This window comes from Cricetulus griseus, chromosome 3 (genome assembly GCF_003668045.3).
Source record: "Cricetulus griseus strain 17A/GY chromosome 3, alternate assembly CriGri-PICRH-1.0, whole genome shotgun sequence".
In the NCBI taxonomy this organism is placed as follows: Eukaryota; Metazoa; Chordata; class Mammalia; order Rodentia; family Cricetidae; genus Cricetulus; species Cricetulus griseus.
The window spans coordinates 255,944,143-255,971,649 of record NC_048596.1 but is presented as its reverse complement, the minus strand read 5'-3'; the positions used below and the strand labels follow the sequence as shown (position 1 = coordinate 255,971,649).

Genomic DNA, 27,507 nt, shown 5'->3' with positions numbered 1-27,507 from the left:
TCAGCTACCTGGGAGATTAAAGCAGGAAGATGTCAAGTTCAAAGTCAGTATAGGCATCTTAGCTAGATCCTGTTTCAAAAACAAAAACAAAAAAAAATTAAGTACCTGGTGATGCAGCTTACTGGCAAGAGTGTTTAGTTACTATGTGAAAGGACCTGGGTTCAAGCCCAGTATTAAAAAATAATAATGACAATAATAAAATCTTATGCCCTGGATCCCCACATCCTTAACAATCTTTTCTATGACTCCCATGGCACTTGCACCCCCTAGGATTTACATGTGTGACAGAAGACAGAATGCATTCTTCTATTGTCATGGTCAGTCTAAGATTCGTCTACACTGCTGCATGTAGCAATAGGCACTCATTTCTAGTTCTGGATAGATCCAGCCAGCCTTTTTCTAACAGGGAAGGCCAGGCTACTGGAGAAATGTCTACAAGTTACCTGCTATGGCCAGAACTGTTGAGAAGCTGCATGTGCCAGCAACTGTTTATCTTCACCTGTACTGCAAGAAGGGCTGTGTAGACCTATGCACCTGCCCCTAGACAAGCCCAACAATCCCTAGAAATATTTCTATTAAAAGCTCCAGAGGTCATTCCACTAGCAAACAGAAGTGTGTGAAGCCTCTGGACAGAAAGCTATTGATAGGTGGAAAAGAAGAGAAAAGCATTTTGTGGCCCGTATAACTCCTAGCAGATAGGCACAGGCCATGTAATGATTGCAGTTAATGAAAACAAGATATGTGTACATGGCTTTTTATAATTGGATTGAATTCTACCAAAAACACCACTGAGGGTTTACATTATGATCATTACCATTATTATTATTTTCTAAGGGCCTATAACATGTTAAGAGGATTCTACACAAATCAATTATATTCTATGACCTTAAAAAAAAAAAAGTTTTGATGTTTTGAGCAGGCTAACTAAAGTCCTGTTTAAAGACTACAGCTCTCACCTCAAAAGGAAAAAGAGAAGAGTTTAGTCTTAGGCCAAGTAAGAGTGACCACGGCCCCAGACCATGGATTCAAATACCATGCTCTAATGTGAACATAATTTCATGTTATTTCTGTAATTACAGAACAAAAGAAAGCCTGCATCAATGCACTTCTTAAATACACTAGTATAAACATCAAATAGGCGGTTACAGCAAAGTGTGGAAATCTCCATTATAGGCTTCAAATTCTATCTGATGACTCTTAGCTTTGAGTTTGGTGGAATCCAGTGATCTATAAAGTTAATACCTCTCAGACTTTTATATGATGGTCAAAGGGAGTTAGGTGAGACACATAGGTGGACAATGGAACTACTAAAGGGGCTGAAGATGACCCAGTGCACTTTGGTTCTAGACTGCAGCATTCCAACTCTCCGGGTTCAAAGACTTCTAGTCCTTGCAGAATCTTTAACATAGGTGTGGCTGTACTCCAGAAATTTCACACTTCAAATGTCATGGGCTCCTACCAATCAAATACAGAAGCTTTAAGGGTTTAAAGGGTTTAAGTACAAAAGCATTCAAAATAATAGCCAGTGCATCTTGTGAACACTCCCAAGGCAAAAGGTCCTCAAGAAGACAGGGGCTTAGGTATGAAGACAGGGGCTTGTTTGGCTGTGTAGCACAGGCAGTGCCAGCACAGCAAGGAGGGAGGCCTGAGATCTCTTGCCTCCAGGACTCCTCTCATTGCAAGGCTTCAGTTTTATCATTTCTTCTTTTCCTCAATAACCCTACAGGTGTCTCTTTCATCACAAATGAAGGAAACTGCTTCCCACCAAAGCTTGCCTAGAGCAAAGCACACCCGGACAGGAATGCCAGCCAAACCTTCCAAAGCCCACAAGTGTGAATGCTAGTGATCTACATGGCAGAGCCTGTGCAGCACAACAGAAACGTTTGAAGGCAGATGGGTAACAGGTCTGGCTTCACATCAGGAAGACTGGAATGCATTCACTATCTCAGATCCTTAGAAAGTCCCCCAACCTTGCTGAGAGTGCCGAGCCCACATCCTCAATCTCCTTTGCTCCAAAGGCTCTGAGCACTTCCAGGGTTGCTATGTTCACCTTCTGTGCATAAACAAAAGCTCAAATCTTCCAAACCCCACTTTTGAGCAGGCTGTGGCTCTATTTCAAACCAAAGCAGTAATTATGTGTAATATTGGCAAAAATATGCCATATTCTTTTATATAGTAGAACAATTTAAATGTGTTATTTTGGCACATGAACAGTATCATTTTTAAACTTAGATATTAACACTAAAACATATTTTCTTCTTATTTTTTGTCACACACTCTCAAGACTGTTTGTTAAATGATTTATTGAGTACCTCAATATTAGCACCAAAATATATTTTTCTTTGCTTTTCTTCATGACCCCATTTCTGTATTAAAACCCCATTTCTGGTTTTAAAAACATCTTGCCATGCTTTCTATATTAACAATATAATATTTACAAATAGCTGAAATTATGGCTTATTTCACTTATCAAGTATCAGAAGTAAAAATTTTTACTAAAATATGACAAATTTATGGCTATGTCTAAATCACATGGAACTTACTCCCTAATCTCTTACTAGGGTGCTTGATGGAAATTAACCTGTATTATAATATAGCTACTGTAAAATCATGACCAGTTTCTTTTTTTCTTTCTTCTGTTTCTTCTCTTGGCAAAGAGACATCATAATTTACATTTATAAATAAAGCACAGGGGTTTTCAAATCAGTTTCAGACCTCTGTACATAAAGGCAGTTGTCCAAAATTATATCCTGAACTTGCAGCCTAGAGCCAACTAAAAAGGACCATTCCATAATAAATGCAGACTTGAGTTCAAGCCTCCAATTTCTAAGGTAGGTAGGTTAACTCACCCTTGTGGGTCCAGCTGCCATATCTCCATGCTGTATGAAGACAGCAGAGGTCCCTGGCAGGGGGAGAACTAGTTCTCTCAGGATACAAGCTCCTCTGGTTAGATGTAGACACAAACTACAAGGAGTGGTGGATGCAGAATCAGAATAACCCTTGAGGTGGGTACCTATGAAACTGTGAATGGAAATTCCTTTTGTCCAGTGACATGAGCCAATGGGAAAAGGATCATAAGAACTCCAGTTCTTTCTCACCTCTCAGAGGCCACACATACTACCTACCCCACTACCCCAGAAAACAGGAAACCAGGAAGGCTACACTGCAACCCACCCAGGAACCAGCCTCTCAACTGCTTTATTTTTACCAAGACCAACTGAAGATGCAGAGCAGGAGTGGTGGGGCACATTCGATCTTCCTGTGCCTCCCATGCAAAGCTCGAGTTACTAGCACATTGACAGCACACTGAGTACCAGTACAGTGATCTTTCTGATCATCTCCCTTCACAATAGATCCCATACTTAATAAATAATCGCAACATTCGACTTCCATGAGTAAAGGCTGAACAGATTCTCCTGCTGGCTCCAAGACCCTTCACATTTAAAATGGACTGCCAGAAGAACGCCTTCCACGGGGTGTAGAATGTAAATGTGACAGACAGCCCAAATGAAAGCATTTATAAAGGGTTTGCTAAATCCTTCCAAGGCCACCCTCCACTGAAGCAAATAATTTTTAAAGCTGACTACACAAATGCCATTAATCACTGTGTGTGGCATTAATTTTTCAATAGGTCTTTGCTCAGGTGGTACCAGGTATAAACAGTAAAATGTAGCAATTTAAAGCACCAGCTCTGGCTGCTTTCTGGATAGCATGAAGCCAGTGTCCATCAGAGTGAAGGAAGGTGGGGAGAACAAAGGCAGAGAATGTACTCTGGCTGGAAATAAGCTCCTAAAAAGGTGGCACTGGTTCTACATTACAGCTCGTAAAAAATAAATAAACAGACACTGGCCTCAGGTAGAGTCATGGCCACAAAGCCCAGTGACCTGAGTTTGATCCCCAGGACCCCCATGATGGAAGTAGATAACACACCTTCAAGCTGTCCGCTGACCTGCACATATGCACTGTGATATACATATATACCCCCAAACAAATAAATAAATGGAAATGGAAATATGTTTTAAATTGGCAATATAATAGAAAACCACAGTGTAGCTAGGGAAATAACTCAACCCCACTGGAAAAGGCACCTAGCAACTCATCTTCCTTCTTTCCCAGAAATTCCATAGTCTTGACCACTGTGTGCAATAATGAACATGCAGGCCATGCTTTTCAGACTTCTAAGCAGTGTATACTATTCTAACAATTTTCCTTTTAAAAAAATCTCGTAATACATTGATGGGGTTGAGAATCAGAACATTGTAGCAGGATAAATCCAACTATGTAGCAGGCCTTCAGTCAGGTGCCTCCCTCACATCCCTGTCTCTGTCTCCTTTGCTGTCCTGATCACTTACATAAACTTACAATTTTCATTAATTACCAGGTATAAGCAAACACAAATAACCACTTCAATTTTCCTTTTCCTAGAGAAAAAGCAGAATCCTAGCCACAGTGCCCCACACCATACATTGGGCACGTCTAAAGGCCTCTCTAAATGCAGGCAGACGACTCACTCATTTCCTTCCCCATCCCTCCAAAGCATTGCACACGGCTATCTCTTGTTCACAGAAGTTCCTGACTGATATGTGCTTACATCATTGACAATATTTTGTTACTCAGAGCAATGCTATTGGACCCAAGAATAAGTGCTTCTGTAATGAGAATAAATCATGCCTCCTTGTTCTCTATAGATGTTACATAATATTTTACATTGACATTATCTCAATGCTTTTCATAGAAACCAAGAAAGACAACTAATTAGTGGCAGCGTCAAATTGAAGTTCAGACCCTGATGAAGACCCAGGGAGTTGCTGATAAAAGACCGCCAGGCTGTCCCATCTAAGGCAAGAGTCGTGGCCAGCGTGGACAGGATCACCAGGTTCCTGCTGCCTTTCAGAACTTGCTATCTGCATGCAGCCCTTGTCTCTCCTAGCAAAGAAAGAGTGTCTTCCAGAATTGGCAACTGTGTTGCTAGTGGTTATGAGGAAGAGGAGAAACATTTAATCTCCGAAGCATCCTTGTGGGAACATGAGTGTGAATTTCATTTCCAAAGCAATAAAAACTCATTTGTGGCATATCCCTCATTCCCAACTAGGGCCTCACAAACTGGTCAATGCCCCCACTGTGGATATTTAGTATACCACATACACGCTCCACATTCACACAGCCTCTTGCCAGGATGTCCAATGCTGAAGAGTGCAATCACCACGTGTCATAAAGTCCTTTGGTGTAGATGTCTCCAAGCACACACCAGAAGTTACTGCTCCATCAGCACAGTGATCCTTCTAATATATGTACAAAATAACAAGGAAAACTAAAGTCTGGCAAATTCCCCACCACAGGAGATGGCGCGGCTGATCCCATACCTGTTAGTGTCTCAGCATTTAAGTGAATTTCCCTGGGAGCCAACTTCATAGGATTCCTTCAGACTGTGGCTAGGATCTTGAAGATGAATCCATGCATCCACCTCACCATGAAGACAGAAATGGCCACCAGCAGTTTGAAGACTGAGTATGGAATCAGAGGTGCTAGGGCAGGTGGCTCACTCTGCAAAGCTGTTTATTAAGCAGCAGAGTAAAGAGCCTAGCAGCCCTTACTTTGGGGTAATCACAGGTCCTTTAAGTCCCAGTGATCCTCTACAATGCAGGCCAAAAGGAAATCAACTTCACACCAGAATGCAAAGTTGACCACAAAGGCTACAGGTCAGCACTATAGCTGTCAAGAGCTACAACAGATCTATGAGTTCCTGGATTCAGTATGTTTTATATGTTAACATCTTGGTGCCTCTGCTCATCCAAATGATGGTGTTATGACCTTTTAGTAAGGAAAGCATGCAAAGAGCACAGCATAGGGCCTGGCCTTGGTAGACTCATGTGTAGTTTTAATTGAAGGCCATGGAAGTAATGCCCCAGAGTCCTGCACCTCCTTACAAATCATGAAACGAACATTTCTAAATTGTGTGTCCCAAAGGTGAATGGCATTTGTTGCTCAGTGCATACATATTAGGCACCATGTACATATCATCTCAAATGCCTTCTCTCACTTACTGCTACACTATAGAAGGCTAGCAAACTCCAAACACAGCGATCATTTTTCCCATTTTACAGGTGAAGGAAAGGCTCATACCACTAAGAAGTTAAGTTTCCAGCACAAGATTAGAAGGAAGTGTCTGGTATCTACTAGAGCAGATAGCAAAAATGAGACATTAGGTCTGCCCTCATTCAAAGGGCATTTACAAGGCCAAGACTATAGGATGGGCCCTTGTTCTACCTATCATGAAAGAGTAACAGATTTAAAAAAAAAAAAAAGAGGGGGAAAAAAACAGCACAGGCTAAGTTCAGAGACAAGAGAAATATTCTCTAACATCAAAAACAAAAGATAAGTGACACTCAGTGAGAGGGCAGACCAAGCTCTGCTTGCCTCCAGGTCCACACTAGGAAGAGCTATGATCTTGGCCTCTGCAGACGACACACTGCTAGCTTTGGACTGGGGGATGCTAAAATCTTCCTCAGTGCTAAAATCTGCTGGTACAGAGGGATGAAAAAACTACCACCCAAATGCAGCCTGGAGCTATGGCTCAGAAGAGCTGTAGGTTTAGACAAGGCTATACACTGGATCCCTTTCACATCCACTGGATCCATCAGTGGATCAACAGGTTCTTAAACCATGTTCTAGATTACTGTGATGAAAGCATGTGAGTACTGTCAACCATTGTTAAGGGATGGTTTAGAGAATAATAAAAGGAAGAAAACCATTTTGTTTTGGAAATAATTCCAAGAAGAAAATATCTGTACATAAAGAGTACAGAAGCACCTTTTTACAAAAGAAAAAAAATTGTTTGACCCTCAGACTGTTGAATCCACAGGTACACAATCCATGAACATGCAGAGCAAACATGAACAAAACAATGCCATTAACAGCAATGGGCACCGGGGATCCAGGAACTTATCTCTGAGAGAAGAGACCTAATTCCTTTCCAGGAAGAAGGCAGAAAGCAGGAATAGCACAGCAATAAGTCTGAGTTAGAGACAGAGCTGTCTGGACTACTTAGAGAGGCTGGAGTGCATGGGGCAGAGTATAGAGGGAAAGACAGACACAGAATGAACAAGCCCTAGGCATCTGCAGAAGATCACCCTCAGCTGAATGCTAACCACTGTGGGTACCTTGAAGAATCCATCTGCAGACAGAAAATGACCTACACAAAAGGATTAAGAGGAATGATACTCCCACAGGACCAACAATGGTGCCAGTTCCCAGCAACCAAATGGAAAGATCCATAATGTACTGGTTATCATTCAGAATACTCAGAAGTCCCTACATCAGTATTGGGAGAAAACAGTCACATTATAAATACTATTCCAGTCCTGCCTACGAGTAAAAACAAGATCATAAAAGGTTCCAAAGTGTTTCTGAGTATTCCCAAACAAAGCTTATGGGCACTGGTTAGATACAGAATTACCCACTGCATCACAAGGTGAAATAAGCAATGCTAGTATCACATAGATAATACTTAGGGAAAAATCAATAGCAACTTACCAAGAAATGACGAGTAACAGAATTAGAAAACACAGACATCGAAACAATATTATAGTGATATTCAGTATGTTCAAAAAGCTAATGCAAAAACTGGGTATGTTAAGTAGACACTGGGAAGATAGTTAAGAAGATGTTCACCAATGAATGTGACTTAAAAAAAAATTGTACAGGAAAGGATTAGTAGTAAAGTTGACCCTTCAGAAGAAAAGAAGTAAACCTGAAGATATAGTAACAAGACGTACCCAACATGAATCAGAAGAACTAAACCAGGCAAAGACAAAGAACAGAAGGGAGAAATTCCAAAAGATAAAGCACTTATAACTCGAGTCCCAAAGGGAGGACGTGATGGTAAATATCTGAATGTTGCTCTCAGAGACCCATGGTGATGTCCTGTTTCCATTAAGCACTCTGCAGGCAAAATTCAGAGCAGTTCACCTCTCTCCATTGCATAAGGATCCAAAGCTTCAGAAAGGCTAAACACACTGAACAGTTTTAACTTTTAAATATATCTTGCTGTGGATTACAACCAAGCTACAATGAGCATAGTCAAGTAAACACTGCTTGATGCAAAGAATGATTTGCTACTTCACTATCTTGAAATATTCTGAAAACAACTGTAATGGTATGGATGAGACATGCATAACCATAGGCCAGCACTTCTCAACCCATGGATTGTGACCACTTTGGTGGTGAAATGACCCTTTTACAGGGATTGCAAATCAGATATTTGTATTATGACTCATAATAGTGACAAAATTACAGTTATGAAGTAACAACAAAATAATTTTATGGTTGGGGGTCACCACAAAATGAGGAACTGTATTAAACGGTTGCAGCATTAAGAAGATTGAGAACCAATGCCACAGACTCATGTATTCAAACACTTGGTGTCTAGCTGGGAGGTTATGGAATCTTTAAGTTCAGCCTTGCTGGAGATCATTCATCACTGTGTGCAGACTTTGTATGTTTATAGGTTCACCCAGCTTCCTGTTCTTGTTCCCTGGTTCCTGTGTGTGGTTGAGATGTGAACTCTCAGCTTCCTACTCCTGCCACCATGTCCCCCTGCCATTATGGACATCTACTGCTCTCAAACCATAAGCCAAAATAAACTCTTCATTGAGTTGCTTTTGGTCAGACTATATCATCTCAGCAATAGAAAAGTAATGATACAACCCTCTCCAACTGGACCATAACAGTCAGCAGGAAATAGCAGTTTAAAGGCTATGAATGTGAAATGATTAAAGTATTTTACACTAAATTCAATTTAGAACTCTTACAAAACTAATAATCTCAATCACTCTCACTTCAGTTATACTAACAGGAATTTATGGATAGAGAAAACAAAACAAAATGCTCAAGGCACATTGTTTTTATTACTATTGTCTCATAATCTCACCCTGGACTAGGTCACTGTTCATAGCACAGATCCCTAGAATGTTTTGGTTGAAGGGGCCTATATACTAGTCCCTACACAGGTCTAAATGGCAAACAGGTTATCTGGGGGGAGCCAGTACCTGTGAAAGGGCAAAACGGTAAGGAGGACTCTAAACATAAGAGGAAGAAAATGACCTGCTGTCAGCCTCACAAAGCCTTGCACTTGCAGAGGTAGCCATGGCCATCACAACAGCATCATGGAAGACACCCCTGCCACATTCAGGCTCTGGACACAGGAAGCGATGTCCTCAGGGAAGGGAGCTCCTGACAGCCACAGTTGTCTCCTGGGGCACTGCTGGCTGGAGCTCTTTGTATATCAGCAAGGGGATCTTTGGAGATGTGTTTCAAAGACCACTGCCACCAGAGGGAAGCATGCTCCCCTGTGGGGACGAGGTCAGCAAGACAGCAGCACAGGCCCTCTCTCCCTTGACTTATTCTAAACTGTGCCATGAGAGAGATCTGTGCTCTATTGGGAAACACAATGTATGCCAGACACTGGTCTGGAAAGAGGCTGTAAACACCAAAGGATACAAAAAGAAATTAAACTTCTAGGGATCCTAAAACCCTGTCTTAGATGATATAAAAGAAATGATTACTAAGCAGGGTACGAAATATACAGAAAGCAATAGAGATGTGGAAAACAATAATGAATTCCATGAGCATAAAAACAGTCTAAAGCATTATTTTGTTTTTCAAATTCTAACATGATAACCTCTCTTATAAAGGCCTTAGGATGCTGGTACAATTAAAATGTTCATGGAAAATAATAAGCCACATTTGGAGATGGAGAAAAGCTGAAGCTAAAGCTGCAATAATAATAACAAACTGTCACAAGGACAGGACGTGTTCTAATTTTTAATTCTGTTTTCAAGTACAAAGGAATTCAATAATAATAAGTGAGAAGCATCAGCTATATAAACAAATATAAAAAGAATCTTGAGGAGTGTGTCTGAGGCTGACAAACTGTGGCCATTAATTAAATATAGAAAAAAAGTTTAGGCTTTTACGTGTCCTTTGGCACACAAAATGTAATTGAAAATGTAGCAAATAGAGGCTATGTGACATGCTGGACCAGTACAAGAGAGAGAGAAAAAGCCAGAGGGCAGACAGGAGTGAAAGGCCCACTTTAGCTAGATTGTCTATTTTTTTACATCATATATTTCATTGTTTCAATCTCAAAAATAATATTAAAATGACTAATATCTCTCATTTACTCACATGCCCCTCCTTTAAATCTTTCCTGGAAGGTTCTTACCTATGTGGCCCTAGGTAACTTTGATCCTCAGCTACCCAAATTCAGGAATTACTTACTGGCCTGCACCACATGGGTTATTGAAATGGTTTATTTTTATCCTTTCAAAACATCTAACCTCTATACTAGGTTCAGGAGTTCAAATCTTCGGCTAAACGTAGCAGCAAGAAAGAACAATTCCTTCTGCAGTATTCAGTGTCAGGTGGGACTGCAGCCATCCTCTTTGTGGCTTCTGTGGTCACACTGTCCTCTGAGCTCCATGACTCTGAGCTTGATGGTAATGATGGAAGTGTATTAAGACACTCTCCAGGTTCCTTTCAGACTTCAGTTTACATAAACATTATTCTCCAAGAAGACAAATTATTTTTTTTTATTTTAGTTCTATTCTATACCTTTGTGAAGCAGAAAGTACAAAAAAAAATGAATCTGAAGATGTATAAAACCAGAAATACTGGTCAGGCATGGTGGTTCACATCTTTAATCTCAGGACTCAGAAGGCAGAGGCAGGTGGAGCTATAAGTTAGAGCTAGACTGGTCTACAGAGTGAGTTTCAGGCCAAACAGAAATAAATGGTGAGATTCTATCTCAAATAAATAAATAAATAAATAAATAAATAAATAAATAAATAAATAAATAAATGAAATAACAAAAAACAGCAATACTGATCTGTTATAAAATATGAATTGAAAAAGTTGAAGTACACAAGACTTTAAAAATCAACAAACAAACATATCTGATAATAAGACACTGTCTTACTGCTGTTTCAAAATTCAAAATTCCTATACTTAGACATGAGATTCTGCCCCATATCAAGACAGGTATCACAGTCAAACAAACAAATATGTTACAGAAGAAGTCTTGAATAATGAAATTTTCCTCAATGTGTGGTTTTGAAAGGCATGCAAATACAAATACTAAAATACTAATACAAAGACAAGTTCAAGACCAGATTGCCAGAAATATACATCCTTGGTTTCTGTGGAGTCTAGAGAAGATATTCATTCATTCATTCATTCATTCATTCACTCATTCATTCAATCACTTGACAGCAGGCACCTGCATAATATGACAGGAAAATGAGAAGACGACTTTTGAGAGGCAGCTCTATCCTTCCACCATGTGAGCCCTGGGGATGAAGCTCAGGTTGTTAGGGGGAACCCTAGGTATATTTATATACTGAGTCACCAGTGGAGAGCAAAGATATCTTACAAATGTACATGCCAATTGTTGCAGATATGCAAAGCTATGCTGAGCACCAATGTGATGGGCAGGCCACACAGGGGAAGGAGCATCTCATTCCATTAGCTACCACCAAGACAAAATAAACCTGTCACTCTGATTAAAGTCTTCCATCCTCACAGCTGCTTTGTATTTAATGCCTTAATTTCACATCTCTTCCTTAGTGTTTTCATATTTACACTAAATTTATATTTTCAACTTTTTTGGTATATTTTGCATGTTATATTTCATTTTATTCATGAAACAAGTATTATTTCAAACTAAAGGTTAGATAACTGAAGCCTAAGATATCAAAGAAACTGATAAATAAATCAGAGTTAAAAAGGTAGAGAAAAGAGCTCCATAGAAATCCTTAGCAGGCTCCTGCTATTTCCTCCTCTCCCCTTCTCTTTCTCCCAGATCCCCCCCCCCCCCGTGTTCCCAACAGGCTCAGGAGATCCTGTCCCCTTCCTCTTCTCCAGGGTACCATGCATGTCTCTCTTAGGGTATTCCCTGTTTCCCAGCCTCAGGATGAGAAATACCACAATATAGGGAGCCATTATACATTTGAGGAGAGATCTGGCACCAGGGAGAATTCCAGAGATCAAAAAGGATGACACCAACTGACAATCTAAGCAATAGTGGAGAGGCTTCCTTAAACGCTGTTCTCCAATAATGAGATTAATGACTACCTTACATGCCACCCTAGAGTCTTCATCCAGTGGCTAATGTAAGCACAGGCAGACACCCACAGCTAAACACTGAACTGAACTCCTGGAAAGCAGTCGCAAAGAGGGAGGAGTGAAGAGTAAAGGGGTCAAGACCGGGCTGGTGAAAGCAACAGAAACAGCTGACCTGAACAAGGGGGAACTCATGGACCCCAGACTAATGACTGGGAGGCCAGCAAGGGACTGATTCAGACCCCCTTGACCATGGGGGTCAGTGAGGAGGCCTCGGCAATATATTGGACATCTGGTAGTAGATCAGTATTTATCCCTGGTATATGAATGGACTTTGGGAGGCCAGTCCACATGGAGGGATGCTCACTCAGCCTGGACACATGGAGGAGGGCCTAGGCCCTGCCCTGGATGATAAGACTAACGTTGGGGATCCCCCAAGGAGGGCCTCACCCTCCCTGGGTAGCAGAGGGAGAGGGAGAAGGAGGGGGGGAGGGGGAGGGAGCTGGGATAGACATGTGAAGCAGGCTTGCTTCTAATTTAAATAAAAACAGAAGGAAGGAAGGAAGGAAGGAAGGAAGGAAGGAAGGAAGGAAGGAAGGAAGGAAGGAAGGAAGGAAGGAAGGAATCCTTAGCAGGCATGGGATTTATTGCCAGCTACATTCCTTCCTCGTCTTTGCTTCCTTCCTGTCCCTGTGTTGTAGCCCCAGTCACTATTTTCAGTATTAAGCATCTATGTCTACAGACTTAAGTTATCATGTGTTCCCCTTTCTCCCTGTTGTTTGGTAGTCTGGAGCCTTCCCTGCTAATTCTCCCTCATCCTCTGTTAGCTATCCTCCACCAGGTGCCCTCCTGAGGAGAGGCTCCATCCTGGATGAGACACCTCTTCTGAGTACTCATAGACAAAGTTGCCTAGGTAGAGGATAAAGTTGTGTGGCTCCTTGAAGACAAGAATTATGTCTAGATTAGTCCACACTGTTATGTCTACAACCTAATAGAAGTCAAGTCCATAAAATCTCACAAACAGCAATTGCAATTATTTGCTTACAGAAATGTGTAAAAAAAAAAAAAGCATGATAAGGAGGGCCATAAAAATTTTTTGTACATAATTTGACAAATGAATAAATGCAGATGAAATCCTGGCATGCTGTGTGAAGCTGTGAGGCAGAACATTTCTCCTTAACACTGGGATCCATTCTTCTCTTCCCTGCCTCTTAAGTGTCTGAACAATATAATCTATCTCCCTACATTTCAGTGTTAAGTAGATTATACTACTGCTAAAAATACCACAATTCCTTTATTGTAGAAGTAAACAGGGGCTAGCTATAATGGGATTTTCACATCAACAGTCTTGAACAGAAATCTGTTTCACATTATACCATTTAACATGAAATGCTTCAAGTCTGGAGAGAGGAATAGAAAATAGCAACCATCCATGAACCCATTATTCTATTTTATCAAATCATAACATTTTGTCATATTTTACTTCATACTTTTACAAAATAAAATATCTTGAACACAGATGAAGGCAGTTTCCCACACCATCCCATTACTATTCTTTACTGCCTAAAAAAGTATAAGTCTGACACCAATGTGCAAATTTAAATAATGTATGCCATATAAAGAATGTAGAGGGCTAGTTAGTGGCTTCTTAAATGTTACATGAATTATGCATCTGATGATATGGAAATAAAGATATTCCTACCAACCTTGTTAAAACAGAGCAGCAAAGCCTTACTAAATTACAACAGGAGTCATTTTAAACATACACTTGAGTTCATGCATAAATAGGGGAGTCTGGAGGAATGAAAGCATAGAGGTCAGCCAAGATCAATAAGCTCTGGGATCCAGATCAGTGAGCTCTGGGATCCAGCTGGGGATGGGGACTGTAGCTCCCACTGCAGGAAGAATCAACAATACTTTCCCCCTTGGAGGAAGATTTGAAACAAGTATATAAAGTGAGAGCCAAAATCTGAACAACATTATTTTTCCTATAGAAACTCAAATTAATACCTCTGCTATTGACAGTAGTAGTCAGTACATCAAATGTAGGATTGTGCCATGGGATACTGCACATTGGGAATAATCTTCTCCATGTGATGTACTAATACAGAACCAAGTTAACCAGACTCTTTCCACTGGTGACAAACTAGTCCACCAACACTGTTTCTTCTTAGCTAATTCCAATCTAACCTTCAATATTTCAAGTAGAAAGAACCAAGAAGTCCACAGGCTCCTTCCCATCCACCTTTAACTTAGACAGAACCAAATCAACAACCAAAAAACCTAATACAACCAGGCTCAAGGATCTGCTGCACATTGTTAATAACTTTTGAATGATTAAGCCTTACAACACAAAGATATCTGAGTTACCTACCATCTCCAAAAAGATGTGTCATAAGCCTCGTCAGTACTTGCTTAAGGTCAAACTCCACAAGCTTCACAGCCTCCATGGTGTGAGTCTCTTGCTTGTGAACAGAGCGAGAACTTTCTTCAAAGAGCTTCAAGCTCTCTCCATCTTTCACACCAGCAAATAACTGTAAACCAAAAGGAATAATGAAATGTGTAAAAAGAAAAAAAAAGAAGAAGAAAAGAAAAAAGAAAGGTTCTCTTCCATCTCTTTCAAACAGCATAGAAATTCTGGGGATAAAAATTATATCTTAGCAAAAATATTAAATTAAAATTTTAGAATAATTAAATTTTATAATTAATATGCACATTGAAATTAACAGTGCTTTGTCCTAACTAGCCAAGCTCTGTGCTGCCTACCCAGTGCAGAAGGTCTCTGGGGAATTAAAGACACTGCTCAGATCCTTGCAGATCTATTTTACACTTGCCTGAATTTACAGTCATTTCCTTACAAGAGACATTATCCTCAATTTTAATGGAAATACCAAGCTTTAGATTCTAAAATAGTATCCCTAAGTATCCCACAGGATTGTCCCAATGTGATCAAAGACTAAGTAGGAAAGAACAGTTTAAGAATTAAATGCTAGAATGTCTATGAAGACAGGAAGCCTGCTGGAGTTTTAATACTCTATTTCTAAAACCTATTTCACGGCTTCTCATGTGTTTCTGCCACTTACTATACACAGAACGGGGCAAATTAAATGATAGCTAAGCCTCGACTCATGATACATAAAATGGGATCATGATGAATTCACAGACTTATATGGTAAGTAATGTATGAAAATACAGGGTACATGGTATGATAAAACAAATAAACAAATTTTCCTTAGTATCATCATTAACCACAGCTGTCATTAATTATATGCTTCTTTTCCAATAAAATAGAGTATCTGGGGCTGATGAGATGCCTCAGTAAGTAAGTGCTTGCCACATAACCATGAGAACCTAGATTCAATCCCTAGCAACCACATGAAAAGCCAGGCACAGTGACATACACCACTGATCCCAGTGCTGGGGAGGCAGAAACAGGAAGCCCTCTGGAGCTCACTGGGCAATCAGGTTATTCAAGGCAGTGAGCTTCAAATTCAGTAAAAGACCGTGTCTCAAAAGCTAAAGTGGGGAGTAATAGAGGAAGTCACTAGGTATCCACTCCTGGCCTGTGTGTACACACACATGTACAGACACGGGCATACCTCTCCCACCCACCCAATCACCCACACACACCCCAACTATATCCAACTGTGGTGACATAGCAGACCAACTTTACCTATGAGGAAAATGAGTTAAGAAAGAGAAGTCAGGTGGTGGTGGTGGTGGTGCAAGCCTTTAATCCCAGCACTAGGGAGGCAGGGGCAGATAGATCTCTGTGAGTTCAAGGCCAGCCTGGTCTCCAGAGCAAGTTCCAGGACAGCCAGGGTTACTCTGTCTCAAAACAAAAGAGAGAGAAGAGAGAGAGAGAAGAGATGAGAGAGAGAAGAGAGAGAGGAAAGAGAGAAGAGAGAGAGAGAAAGAAATGAGCAAATGTCCATCATTGTTTACACCTGAGTCCATGGGAGACAATATTTTACTAAAAGGTTGTCAGTTCTAGTAATGTTATATTGGATGATTAGAACAATCTTTACACACACACACACAAAAAAGAAACTGCTAAAGGCACAAAGAAAGTAACAAAGTGCTTAGGAATTACTAAGAAAACCTATAAAATAGCATGAAACCAGCAAAACATCACGCAAAAATTCTCTAAGAATGCCTGCCTTCCCAGCACACTAAGGGCAAAGCTGAGTGTGTGACAACTTAGCACACCTAGCAAGCCCAGTAGCTGACCAAGCAAGAATGTCTGCTGAACATCACAGACTCACTCTTCCATCCCACCACCCCACCCCCAAAGACTAAACATATGTAAAGCAGAACCTGGGGAAATCTCCAGTCAGGTGCCACACCTCCCAGACAAAAGGGGAGCTCTAGCTGTGATCAAAACCCAAGAAAGTCCCATACTGAGGTCTTCTGTAAATGCTCATAAAGTCTTTTCAGAAGATCTCACTGCCCTGGACCTTAAGTGAGACCCATGAGTTTTGAAAATAACCCACCTTGTGTACAATTAATACAGTTCAGGACTCAAGCCTAAGGAATGATGCTGCCCACTCTGGGTCCTCTTACATTAATTAACACAAACAAGAGGATGCTCTACAGACATCTTCACAGGCCAACTTAATCCTGAAAAATCCCTCACTCACTGAGATGCTCTTCCCAGGTGATTCTACGCTGAGTGAAGTTGTTAACTAATCTTCCTAACTGCTAGAAAAGATTTCTAACATGCAAAAAAGTACAAAAAAGGCCAAGTACAAAGGAGCAAATTCAGTCTTTCCCGTAAGATGCAGGGTGAACTCAAGGACACACAGCCCTCGTGTACCTACAAAAGAATAACTGAAGGATATACAAGACACTGAATAATGGATGGGCTACAGGGAGGTGGGCAGAAACAAAGGATTAACAGGTGAGTGGGGAATGGATTGTGACGATAGGCAGGGCACAAACAGTGATGATTCTCTAAGTAAAACTTTTTCTGTAGTTCTAGATTTGAGAATTAAGTTAACATTTAATACACTCAACAATGAAAAAGAAACCCAACAGAGGTGTGCTTTCATTTAAATAGCACAGTCACAGAAAGGAGAGGAGAGCCCTGGCTGCAGTAACTTTAAAAGAACAGTGTATTAAGTCGCTTTATATGGTTAAAAATGTAATTATAGGAACAAACATGGTACACAAGTCGGTAATTTTCTCAACAAGGGTATATGGTGACAATTCTGAAGCCACTTTAAGTTCCTTCTATGGCTTGTTGTGTATTAAACGCATTATGGGTTTAAAAAAAAAAATCCTAAAAGTCACTAGGAAGGACAATGGAGAAGGCCAGAAAGCCATTTGGTGTTGACTTGGGACTGAAGGCATCCACAAATTCAACACCTGTACAGATACACAACAATATAGAATCAGATGTATATAGATTGCCTGGCTGTGTCTAATGTCTAATGCATTGACTATAACAGTAAGCATACTCAGTCTGGGTTTCTAAATACCATCCTCTCATAAAGGAAAAGTCCTTAGAGAAATAACGGATTCTAAAAGGTGAATCAGAGATACCCTGCTGAACACAGAGTAACAAGAGTCCAGCAAACAGGAGACTACCACAGGGTCTCTCTGGCCAAATTCGAATCCAATGGAACAATACATAAGTAAGTTGAACATGGATTTTACCACAGATGCAGAAACCAATATCCAGAAAGCCATGACGATAATAAAATATTGAATATTTTATTGAATAATAATAAATTCAATAAAATATTGAATAAATATATACAGAGAGTAAAATTCTAATGAATACATTTAGAAGAAAAAAGTTAGCTAAAACCACAGTAATTCAGAAGATGACCAGCGGATTCTAGAGTTGGTGGGAGAAAATATGAGAAACAAGATATTTACAGTGGTAAAGTAGTCCACAGAAACTTCTTAATTATGTCAGGAAAACAGTAACTTTGATAGCAGAGAAACATACTATCTTTATGAGGTAATCAATCCCAGGGTAACTAAAAACTGAACATATCAACACCCTGTGTCTGAGAAACAATGTACTGACAAAGGCAAAGAAAATTTCTTTTATTTATTTACATATTTATTGGGGCCAAAAACATATGACCCAAATCTGATCATAAGAAGATATCAGATAATGTCCAAAAAAGCAACATCCTAAGAAAGATTTGGTAAGCCATGAAGAGTCATCCACTCAAGACCAATGGGTCTCAACCTGAGGGGCTGAACAACCCTTTCACGGGGGTCACTTAAGACCATCAGAAAACACAGGTATCTACATTATGATTTGTAACAGTAGCAAAATTACAGTTATGAACAAGCAACAAAAATCATTTTATGGTTGGGGGTCTGCACATCATGAGGAACCGTATTAAAGGACCACAGCATTAGGAAGATTGAAGACCAATGCTCTAGACAAAGAAAGACTGAAAACTGAATTAGTTTAGGGTGATGAGGACACGCCCACTACACAGGAGCATTCTAAAGGGAGTTCTGACTCAAGTGGGGGGAAAAATTTTAATTGCTGCAAACATGTCTGCATGTTCTATTTAACTCTTCAGAACTGCATGGATTTTGTTGCTGTTGTTGTTGTGTGTGTGTGTGTTTAATAAAGACTAAATCTGCAAAGCAGTTTTGGGTTGACAGCAACAGTGAGAGGAAAGCAGAGCTGTCAATATGGCGCCTGCCCCCCCCACACACACACACATGTGCACACTTCCTCTACCAACAGCATCTCCACCACATGCTGCACCTTAGGAGACTAATGGGCACACACTGGCATATTCACAGACATGCACAGAATTTAGTGTACAATAGCTGTCATCACTGCAGCAGGCAGAGTTTACATTAGGGATCACTACTGAGCCAATGTGTTCTATGGCTTTTGTAGATGTACAGTAAGATGTAGCCACTATTTAATACCATACAAAATGTTTCAATGCTCTAAATATTATCTATGCTCTGTCAATTTATCTGTCTCTCCTCAGAAATCCCTGGTGTCCACTGATCTCTTCACTTCAGTCTAAAATTTTATCTTTTTCCAAAATATCATAATTGGAAACATGGAATATCCAGACTTTTCCAATTGGCTCCTTTCACTTAGCTATATATGCTTAATTTTTTCTCTATATCTTCTCTTGGCTTCATAGTTCATGTACAATTCCTTTGAATAAAACATTTTACTATTTATACATTTTTAAGATTTGATATTTAAAACACTTTACAGTCTAAGCCTTAGAATTACAATAGCTGAAACAATTGGGTATTATTTAGCCAACCCACCAACAGCATTGTCCAGACATGTGTGTCTATGCTAGATGATTTTAGGTCTATGGGTGGATGCTAATCACTAGGAAGTCTGAAGGCCTAGGCTGAGGGAGATTTCAACCTCAAAGACTATATAGCCAGAGCTCTAGGGCCAATTTGCAACTTAAGATGAGAGTTGTCAGGTTTCACTCCCCCATCCTGTTTAGTCTCCTGGCAACCCTAAGGAGGAGGACAGAACTGCATTCAGAAACTCCCACAATATACCTGTGCTTTCTCTAGGCTCTCAGTTCAATGCACATGTTCTCTCCTCAGGGAACTGTCCCATTTCTGTAAGCTTTAAATGAAGCAAGGTACACAGAGATGGTGCAGCTGTTAAAGGTGCACACCACTAAGAGTGACGACCTGAGTTCAATTCTCAGAACTCCCATGGTAAAAGAACAAAATTTAATCCCATGCTTCCAATGTCTCCAGTAAAAGGAGGGGGGGGGGCACAAATATTTTTAATTATAGCAATATTATTTCATGTGTTGCTTACCTCTTTTTAAAACTATTCCTTTTATCCCTTCTTTTAACACATCTAGTTAAAACTTAAGACAAGCTTCTGGAACTTGACTTTGTAAACTGCTTTCAGAATCATATTACAAGACTCCCAGGAAGTCAATGTCTTCCATATTTTACCCCTAGATTGTTTGTTTTGTACTTGGATATTGAACACAGGGTCATAGTGTGCATATGTTCATAACTAGCCCTAACCCCCACCTCCACTCTCTCTCCCAGGCTACTCTCATACTGGGCAATTCTATTTCTCACTAATTTCTAGGATTACAGGTTTTAGTCACCATGACCTGCCTGGTTATGAATGCAATGTTACCCAGTTTGATCACTCAAAATTCTTACCTTCTATTAAAATGACTTTTGACTACATTCAAAAACTAAATCTCTCAAGCAATATGATCTGCCCATATAATATGGCCATCTCAATATCTGATGATTTAAAGACAACTCCGAAAATACTTGGCTGGCAAGGTGGCTCAGAAGTTAAGTGCTCTGGCTGCTCTTCCAGAGGATCAGGGGTTGGTTCCCAGCACCAGGACGGTAGCTCACAACCAGCTGTAACTCCAGTTCAGGGGATCTGACACCTTCATCTGGCCTCTACAGACACCAAGCATGTGTGTTGTACACAGACATATATGCAAGCAGTGCACGCACACACACACACACACACACACACACACACACACACACACACACACACACACTAAAGGGAAAAACATTTTAATACTTCCATCACCTTCATCATTGTTGCAACGTCTCATGAGGAAACTAGATGAGAGAATACAACAATTATCATTTGAAAGACAAAAAGGGATGTGGTGGGGGCTGGAGAGATGCTTCAGTGGATAAAAACACTTTTTTTTTTTTTCAGAGAACCTGGGATTGGTTTCCAGTACCCACACTGTCATTCACATTCATAACTCCAGTACCAGGGATGCAAGGCCTTCCTCTGACCTCCACGGACATAAGACATGACCATGGTATACATACATATATGCAGGCAAACTCTCATACATATAAAGTAAAATAAATAAATCTAAAAAAGGGAATGAGGAGCATGGGGAGTATTTATTTGTCAGTATTATGCACTGAAAATAATACAGTGGGCAACTCTTACTGTTACAGCACACAATGTTTTGCTGTTCTGTATAGAAACATAAAGCTGGCTGTTCCTAGGATTGGAACCACTCCCATGTGGAGCTAACTATGGGAAAATAAGGAGAGGAGAACTCATAAAAGAGGAAGTATTTCATTAGTGGTAGGAAGGTGAAGAAATAAGGTGCTCCTGGTCAAAATGCAGAAAACTGGTATAGGATGTTTTAGATTTGTATGACATTTTCAAATATAATTCACCTTTGTGAATCCTTCTTTCTCCCGCAGCCCCTTCTCCTTGTATTCTTCTATGTCCAACAGCCTCATAGTCACTCCTGTCACCTGTGTTCTATTACCTGCCTCCTTCCTTAAGACCTTCTTTTCCCCTTAACACTGCCCCCTTCTGGTTACATGAACTCTACACACACATACCCACATTTCAAGACAGGCAGGCTCCGCATATGAGACAGGATATGGGGTATTTGTCTGAAGCTGGGTTACCTTGCTTAATGTAATGTTTTCTAGATTTACCCATTTTCTCACAAATATCATAATTTCATTTTTCTTTACAATTAAATGAAGCCCCATTGTGTATATGTACCATAGTTGCATGATCCATTCATGTACTGATGAACACCCAGCTAGTCTGGTTCCATTGTCTTGCTAGTACGAGTAGAGAGCAATAAACATGGATGGACAAATGTCTGTGAAGTGGCACACACACAGCACTTTAGGTATTTGACCATAGATGGCAAAGCTGGGTCATGTAACAGCTTTATTTCCTTTAGTTTTTTGATAACCTTCCACACTGATTCCCACAGTGACTACATCAGTCCACACTCCCACCAATAATGTGTCCTCCTCCTCTCTCCCATCTGTTACTCTTTGTTTCTTGGTGGAGGCCATGCTGACAGAGGTGAAACAGAATCTCAGAGAAGTTTTAATTTGGATTTGTTGACAGCTAAGAATATTAAACACTTTTTAAAAAATATTTAATGGCCATTTGAGTTTCTTCTTTAGAGAACTATCTGTTCATTTCATTCACCAATTTATTGACTGTTCTTTTGATGTTCAACTTTTGCAGTTCTTTATATATTCTAAATATTAACACCTTGTCTGGCAAAGATCTCCCATTCTGTAAGCTGTCAACAGAGCAGACAGCCTACATATATTTTTTAATGTGCTAATCACCTTATGCTTCTCTATATTCTTAAGCTTATGTCCCCTTTTCAGCACAAATGTCATTACATTGTTAGCAAAGAAAAATAGAAACTTGTCTCAAATTAGCATTAGACCTGAGGAGAAATATTTGATAATGCAAGAAAACAAAGTCTTCAACTTTAATCCAATGTGACAATTTTCTTGCTTATCCTGAACCATAGCTGAGAATGGGCACACCAAACAATATAATCTAAAGCCACGACTCAGCCAATAGCTTCACACAATGCTATAAGAAGGCTTGCTCACTCTGTCCTTTCCTAAAGGATCAGCATGGAAGCCATGACAAACAAGACTGGCACAGCTGTCAGTCACTAGATAAGAAAACTAACTCTACATCTGGTATACCTTTCTCCAAACTCAAGTACTGGCCTGCTAACATTAGTGTACACCTCACATAAGTAATAAAGCTTACTATCACTGTGAAAGCACATGAGCCTCCCCTGGACCACACGAAGCTCCTGCCACTGCTCACTCTGCGCCACACCACCGCTTTACACAGATGGAACCTCCAACTCCAAAGTGTGTGCCTTCTCCAAGCTCTCCAGTTAGCAGAGAATGCTAGGAGGCAAGTGGTAGCCTCCAGAATCCAATTATAGACTATGGCAAACCACCTCAACAAATCAGCAGCACTGGGTGTTTATGCAGATCCACCAAACATGCCAAAAATCTCAGGGGCAAGGAAGGAGCAGCAATAGTGTGTATTAGGAAAATTTAAATAACTCTTGTTTAATGGGGGAAATGAGTCCCCTTTGGGGGTTCATTAATAAAAGTATTATTAGTCGTTTCATTAATAAAAGATTTTAAGAATGGACTCAGCCAGAAGCAAAAGAACAATTTTATTAGAGTTAAAAAGAAAACCACAGAACAGGCAAGCAGCAAAACCTTATCTGCTGCCTAGAGGAGGAAAATGGAAGGAAGAAGGAAAAAAACCTAAGCCATTGAAGGTTCTGGGCCAGGAAAGCTTTAGATAAAGAGGAAGGAAGCCAAAGAATTGGGGGGGGGGGCGGATTTTAAAAAGAAACAGAAAGAAGTAACATAAAGGGTACTGCTTTACTGAATAGCTCAGAAAAGCGGGGAGACCTAAGCCCCTCATGTGGCTGTAGTCCTTAAACTTCTCCACTAGGGGTTGGGGCTCTGGGGTGGAATAGTACTGTATCTCATTATTCTGATATTATTATTAATGAATTATAAACAAGAAATTATTCTGTCTCTTTAGCATAGCTTTATATGAGTCTACCTTCCTAGTAGGGATACCTTAACCAAAGTGACTGGGCCAACACAACTGGAATATTGGAACAAAACTTGGGCTAGGGATTCTATTCTCTTACCCAGGAACTTTTTGACAATGCCAAATAAAAGAAGTCAAGCATCGCAAGGCTATTTTCAAAACTACTAAGGGCTGCATAGTGAGTTCCAGACCTCTCTGACTCCCAGAATACATGAGTATAACCAAATGTATCTGGAACATACACAGAACATTAAAGATTGGAAAACACTCAAATATGGTGAAAGTGCAGCGTGTGAAGCCACAAAGAACAGGCTGCGACAGCTGTTTTCATATTAGGTCTTTGCTTATTTCTGACATTTTCTTAGGTATCACTATATGAACTCAAAATGACCCAAAATACAAATTCTATCCTCACTGCAGAAACCAGGGGAAGTAGTTCAAATGAGAACAGAATAGGTACAAGAAATTAATTCACACATGATCTAACAATGAAAGTGGATAACAAAACCTGATTATACTTAAAACTGAGAAAACAAACATGATTTTTCAAGAAGTCCTAGAGTTCAAGCAAAAATTTTAAAAGCAAAGTTACAAAAACAAAAAAATAATGGTCAGAATAATATATAAATACACAAATTTCCAAATGTCCAAAGGAAAGGGGGGTCAGATGAAAGCAGAATTGTCCAGACACTTTTCTATTTGCTCATTTAAGTATCCAGAGACCACTTGCTCCTTCTGCACCACGAGCCTTGAATGTGAGTGCTAAATTTTATCTATGCAGCCTATTTCTCTGGGTTTCTGTGACAGAGCTTATGACCCTCTGCTGCTACTTACAGAACCATCAGCTGATGACAACAGGCATTGTCTACCTTATCCACCACATGGTTTCACTGAATGTCACAGCACTTACCATATCCCAGTTACTCCAGTATGAGCTCAGGGGATTGAGAGATTAATGGAGGAGCACCATTGCATAGTAATTGATGGTGCCTGAAGTCAAACCTAACTGTATGACTGTGTTCCAATCAGGGAAATAGAGCCCCCTCTCTGGCTGCAATACAGAAAGGACCAGACAGACACGATGAAAACTTCATATAAATCATGAATATAATTGAGCTGCCAGGCCCCATACACTGACATTTCCTGAGACACTGTACATAAAATAATGATAGTTTACTCCAACTAAAACAGGTTTATTACATAAGGGTCATTAAATTTTATTAGTAGTAGTAGTGGTTGTAGTAGTAGTGGTTGTAGTAGTAGTAGTAGTAGTAGTAGTAGTAGTAGTAGTAGTAGTAGTAATTGGGGTTAGGCGATAGGCCAGTCTGTAAAGTGAATGCATTGCAAGAATGAGGCCCAGAACATGCTCTAAAAATAAATCAGATATGATGATGTAAGCTTATACTCTCAGTACTAGGGAAGGGGAAACAAGCAGATATCTGGGACTCTCTGGCCAGTTAGCCTAGTATAGCTAGTGAGTCCAATTCTTAAAGTGAACAGTTCCTGAAGAACAGTACAAAGGCTGACCTCTAGCCTCTAGAAGCACATGTTGCACACACAGACATAACTTAACAACAAATTAAGCTTGCCTTTTGAGTACACTAAACAGCTGTGAATTTGCACTCACATGGACAGTTTGGAGACCATTCAAGGAGTGCTTTGCACACAGATGGAATGCAGTGGTGCTCCATACTAGCAGTACTCACAGAAAAATGGCATGTGTTAAAAACCATGTGGACTTCTAGAGCAATGTACAATATTGGAGATGTGTGTCCTGGAGCATCATGGCATGTCCTGGTAAGTCATGGAGTGTCCTGGAGAATCCTGGAGCATCCTGGAACACCTGTTCTATCTCCTGTGTTTGACTCCAATGATCTTTGCCCTTTCGTCCTAAACTGAGGAAGAGAAATAACTAAAAGGAAAATAAAAGAAACTAAGGCAAGAAGTATCTTGGAGTTGTACAAATCATATACAAAGAGACAAAAATGGATTATAAACAACTTCTCAAATATAAGAATAGTTCAGAAGAATTCCTCCAGAAGGAAGAGTCAGGTGTATGATATTCTGCACCTTGTAAAAAACTCTGAAAGATATGTCCAAGAAAACATTCAATCAAGCCCTGCAGAAGTTGTCTGGGTAGACTCAGACTCAAGTGTCAGGGTCCTTCTTGGGCACTTGGCAGGGGTATCTACAGAACACACCTAATGCATTCTGCATTAACACAAAAATGTTCACAAAAAAAGACCTAACTTTTCTGCCATAGCCCTAGGCCAGAAGAAAGTGAGAGAAGTAGACAGTCTTCTCAGCCTCTGAGGGAAAACAGGCATTGGTAATCTCTTTGTGAATAGCCTTCACATTGTCAGGCATGATGTCAATCTAGCACTCAGGAGACTGAAGCTGGAAGACTGACATAGCCTGGTCTAAATGGGGAGAGTCTCTCTCAAACAAACAAACAATATTTTGGGAGTGAGGGGACGCTACAACAGCTAAGGAAGTGCTGGAATAAGAAACTGTGATAGAAGTAGAAGTGAGTTTGTTTGAAAAGGGCAAATGTGAGCCGGACGGTGGTGGCACATGCCTTTAATCCCAGCACTCGGGAGGCAGAGGCAGGCAGATCTCTGTGAGTTCGAGACCAACCTGGTCTACAAGAGCTAGTTCCAGGACAGCCTCCAAAGCCACAGAGAAACGCTGTCTCGAAAAAACCAAAACCAAAAACAAAAAAAAAAAAAAGGCAAATGTGAATCAAGTGCAACTTTTTTTTTTAATTTTTTTGGGGGGTGGGGTTTGAGACCCTGTCTCGAAAAAACCAAAAACAAAAACAAAAACAAAAAAAAAAAGGCAAATGTGAATCAAGTGCAACTTTTTTTTTTTTGGGGGGGGTGGGGTTTGAGACAGGGTTTCTCTGTGGCGTTGGAGCCTGTCCTGGAACTAGCTCTTGTAGACCAGGCTGGTCTCGAACTCACAGAGATCTGCCTGCCTCTGCCTCCCAAGTGCTGGGATTAAAGGCATGAGCCACCACCGCCCGGCTCATTTTGTTAATTTTTAAAAAATATTTTATTATGAAATTTTTCTTTAATTCATGAAATAAGGGAATATAATCAACTCCCAAGCATTCAAAGACCCACTTGGAACAATTATTAACATTCTGCCATCTTTTTTTTAAATAAATGAAGTATTTTTATTTATTTATTATGTATACAGTGTTCTGTCTGTATGGGTCCCTGCAGGTCAGAGAGGGCACCAGATCTCATTACAGACGGTTGTGAGCCATCATGTGGTTGCTGGGAATTGAACTCAGGACCTCTGGAAAAGCAGCCAGTGCTCTTATCCTCTGCGCCATCTCCCCAGCCCCCAGCATCCTGCCATCTTATTCCATGTGTTTTCTTACTTAATTTTCTACTTTATTTGCTAAACGGAATTTAGTTTTAGATTTATTTTATCTTCAATTATGTGTTTGTGTGTGTTGGGGAGGTACGTGCACATAGGTGAGGATGTCTAGGGAAAAGAAAAGGAAGTGCAGCAATTTTTAACTGCATTATAACATTAAAATAAATGTTATAAAAGCAATTCAATCCCACAGAAAAGTTGCAAGCCTTTGGAAAAACAGTCGGCCACGATGAGCAATTTGGCTGCATGGAAGCTCATAAAGCAATCCCTGTCTGAGGTAATAGAGCAAGAGGGCAACCTACAGGACTATGGGCATGGCATAAAGCATTTTTGCTCTGCATAATATCAAACGTGAGGGAAAGCCACATGAGGAATGAACAGAACACCATGAATAATGTGAATGGGAACTATGGCTGGGACCTGTAGCCAAGCAAAACAGTTAAGTATGGAAACTGAATGCATGAAAGAAAGAAGGGCAGGCAAAACACTATTTTAATAAGGCACTGGATAAAGACAGGAGAAAGAAGAAGCAGGATTGACTTCAAAAACTGGACAATAGTCGTCAAGTGAAATTCTGGTTAATAGCATGTTTTGCATCACGGTACAATTCTGCAGGTCATTTTGTTTAAAAGCCTAATTAAGCCACATGA

At 40.2% G+C, this 27,507-nt stretch overlaps 1 protein-coding gene across 10 annotated transcripts in view; it reads right to left on the bottom strand.

Annotated features, from left to right (window-relative positions):
• Fars2 (phenylalanyl-tRNA synthetase 2, mitochondrial) overlaps window positions 1–27,507 on the bottom strand; it is a 426,758-nt gene that overhangs the window by 284,375 nt on the left and 114,876 nt on the right. For all 10 annotated transcript variants that reach the window (XM_035442922.1, XM_035442921.1, XM_035442917.1 and 7 more), the window contains one exon: window positions 14,492–14,651. In XM_035442922.1, the coding sequence (XP_035298813.1) occupies window positions 14,492–14,567 (76 nt within the window). In that variant the 5' untranslated portion in view covers window positions 14,568–14,651. The remainder of the gene's footprint in view (window positions 1–14,491; window positions 14,652–27,507) is intronic.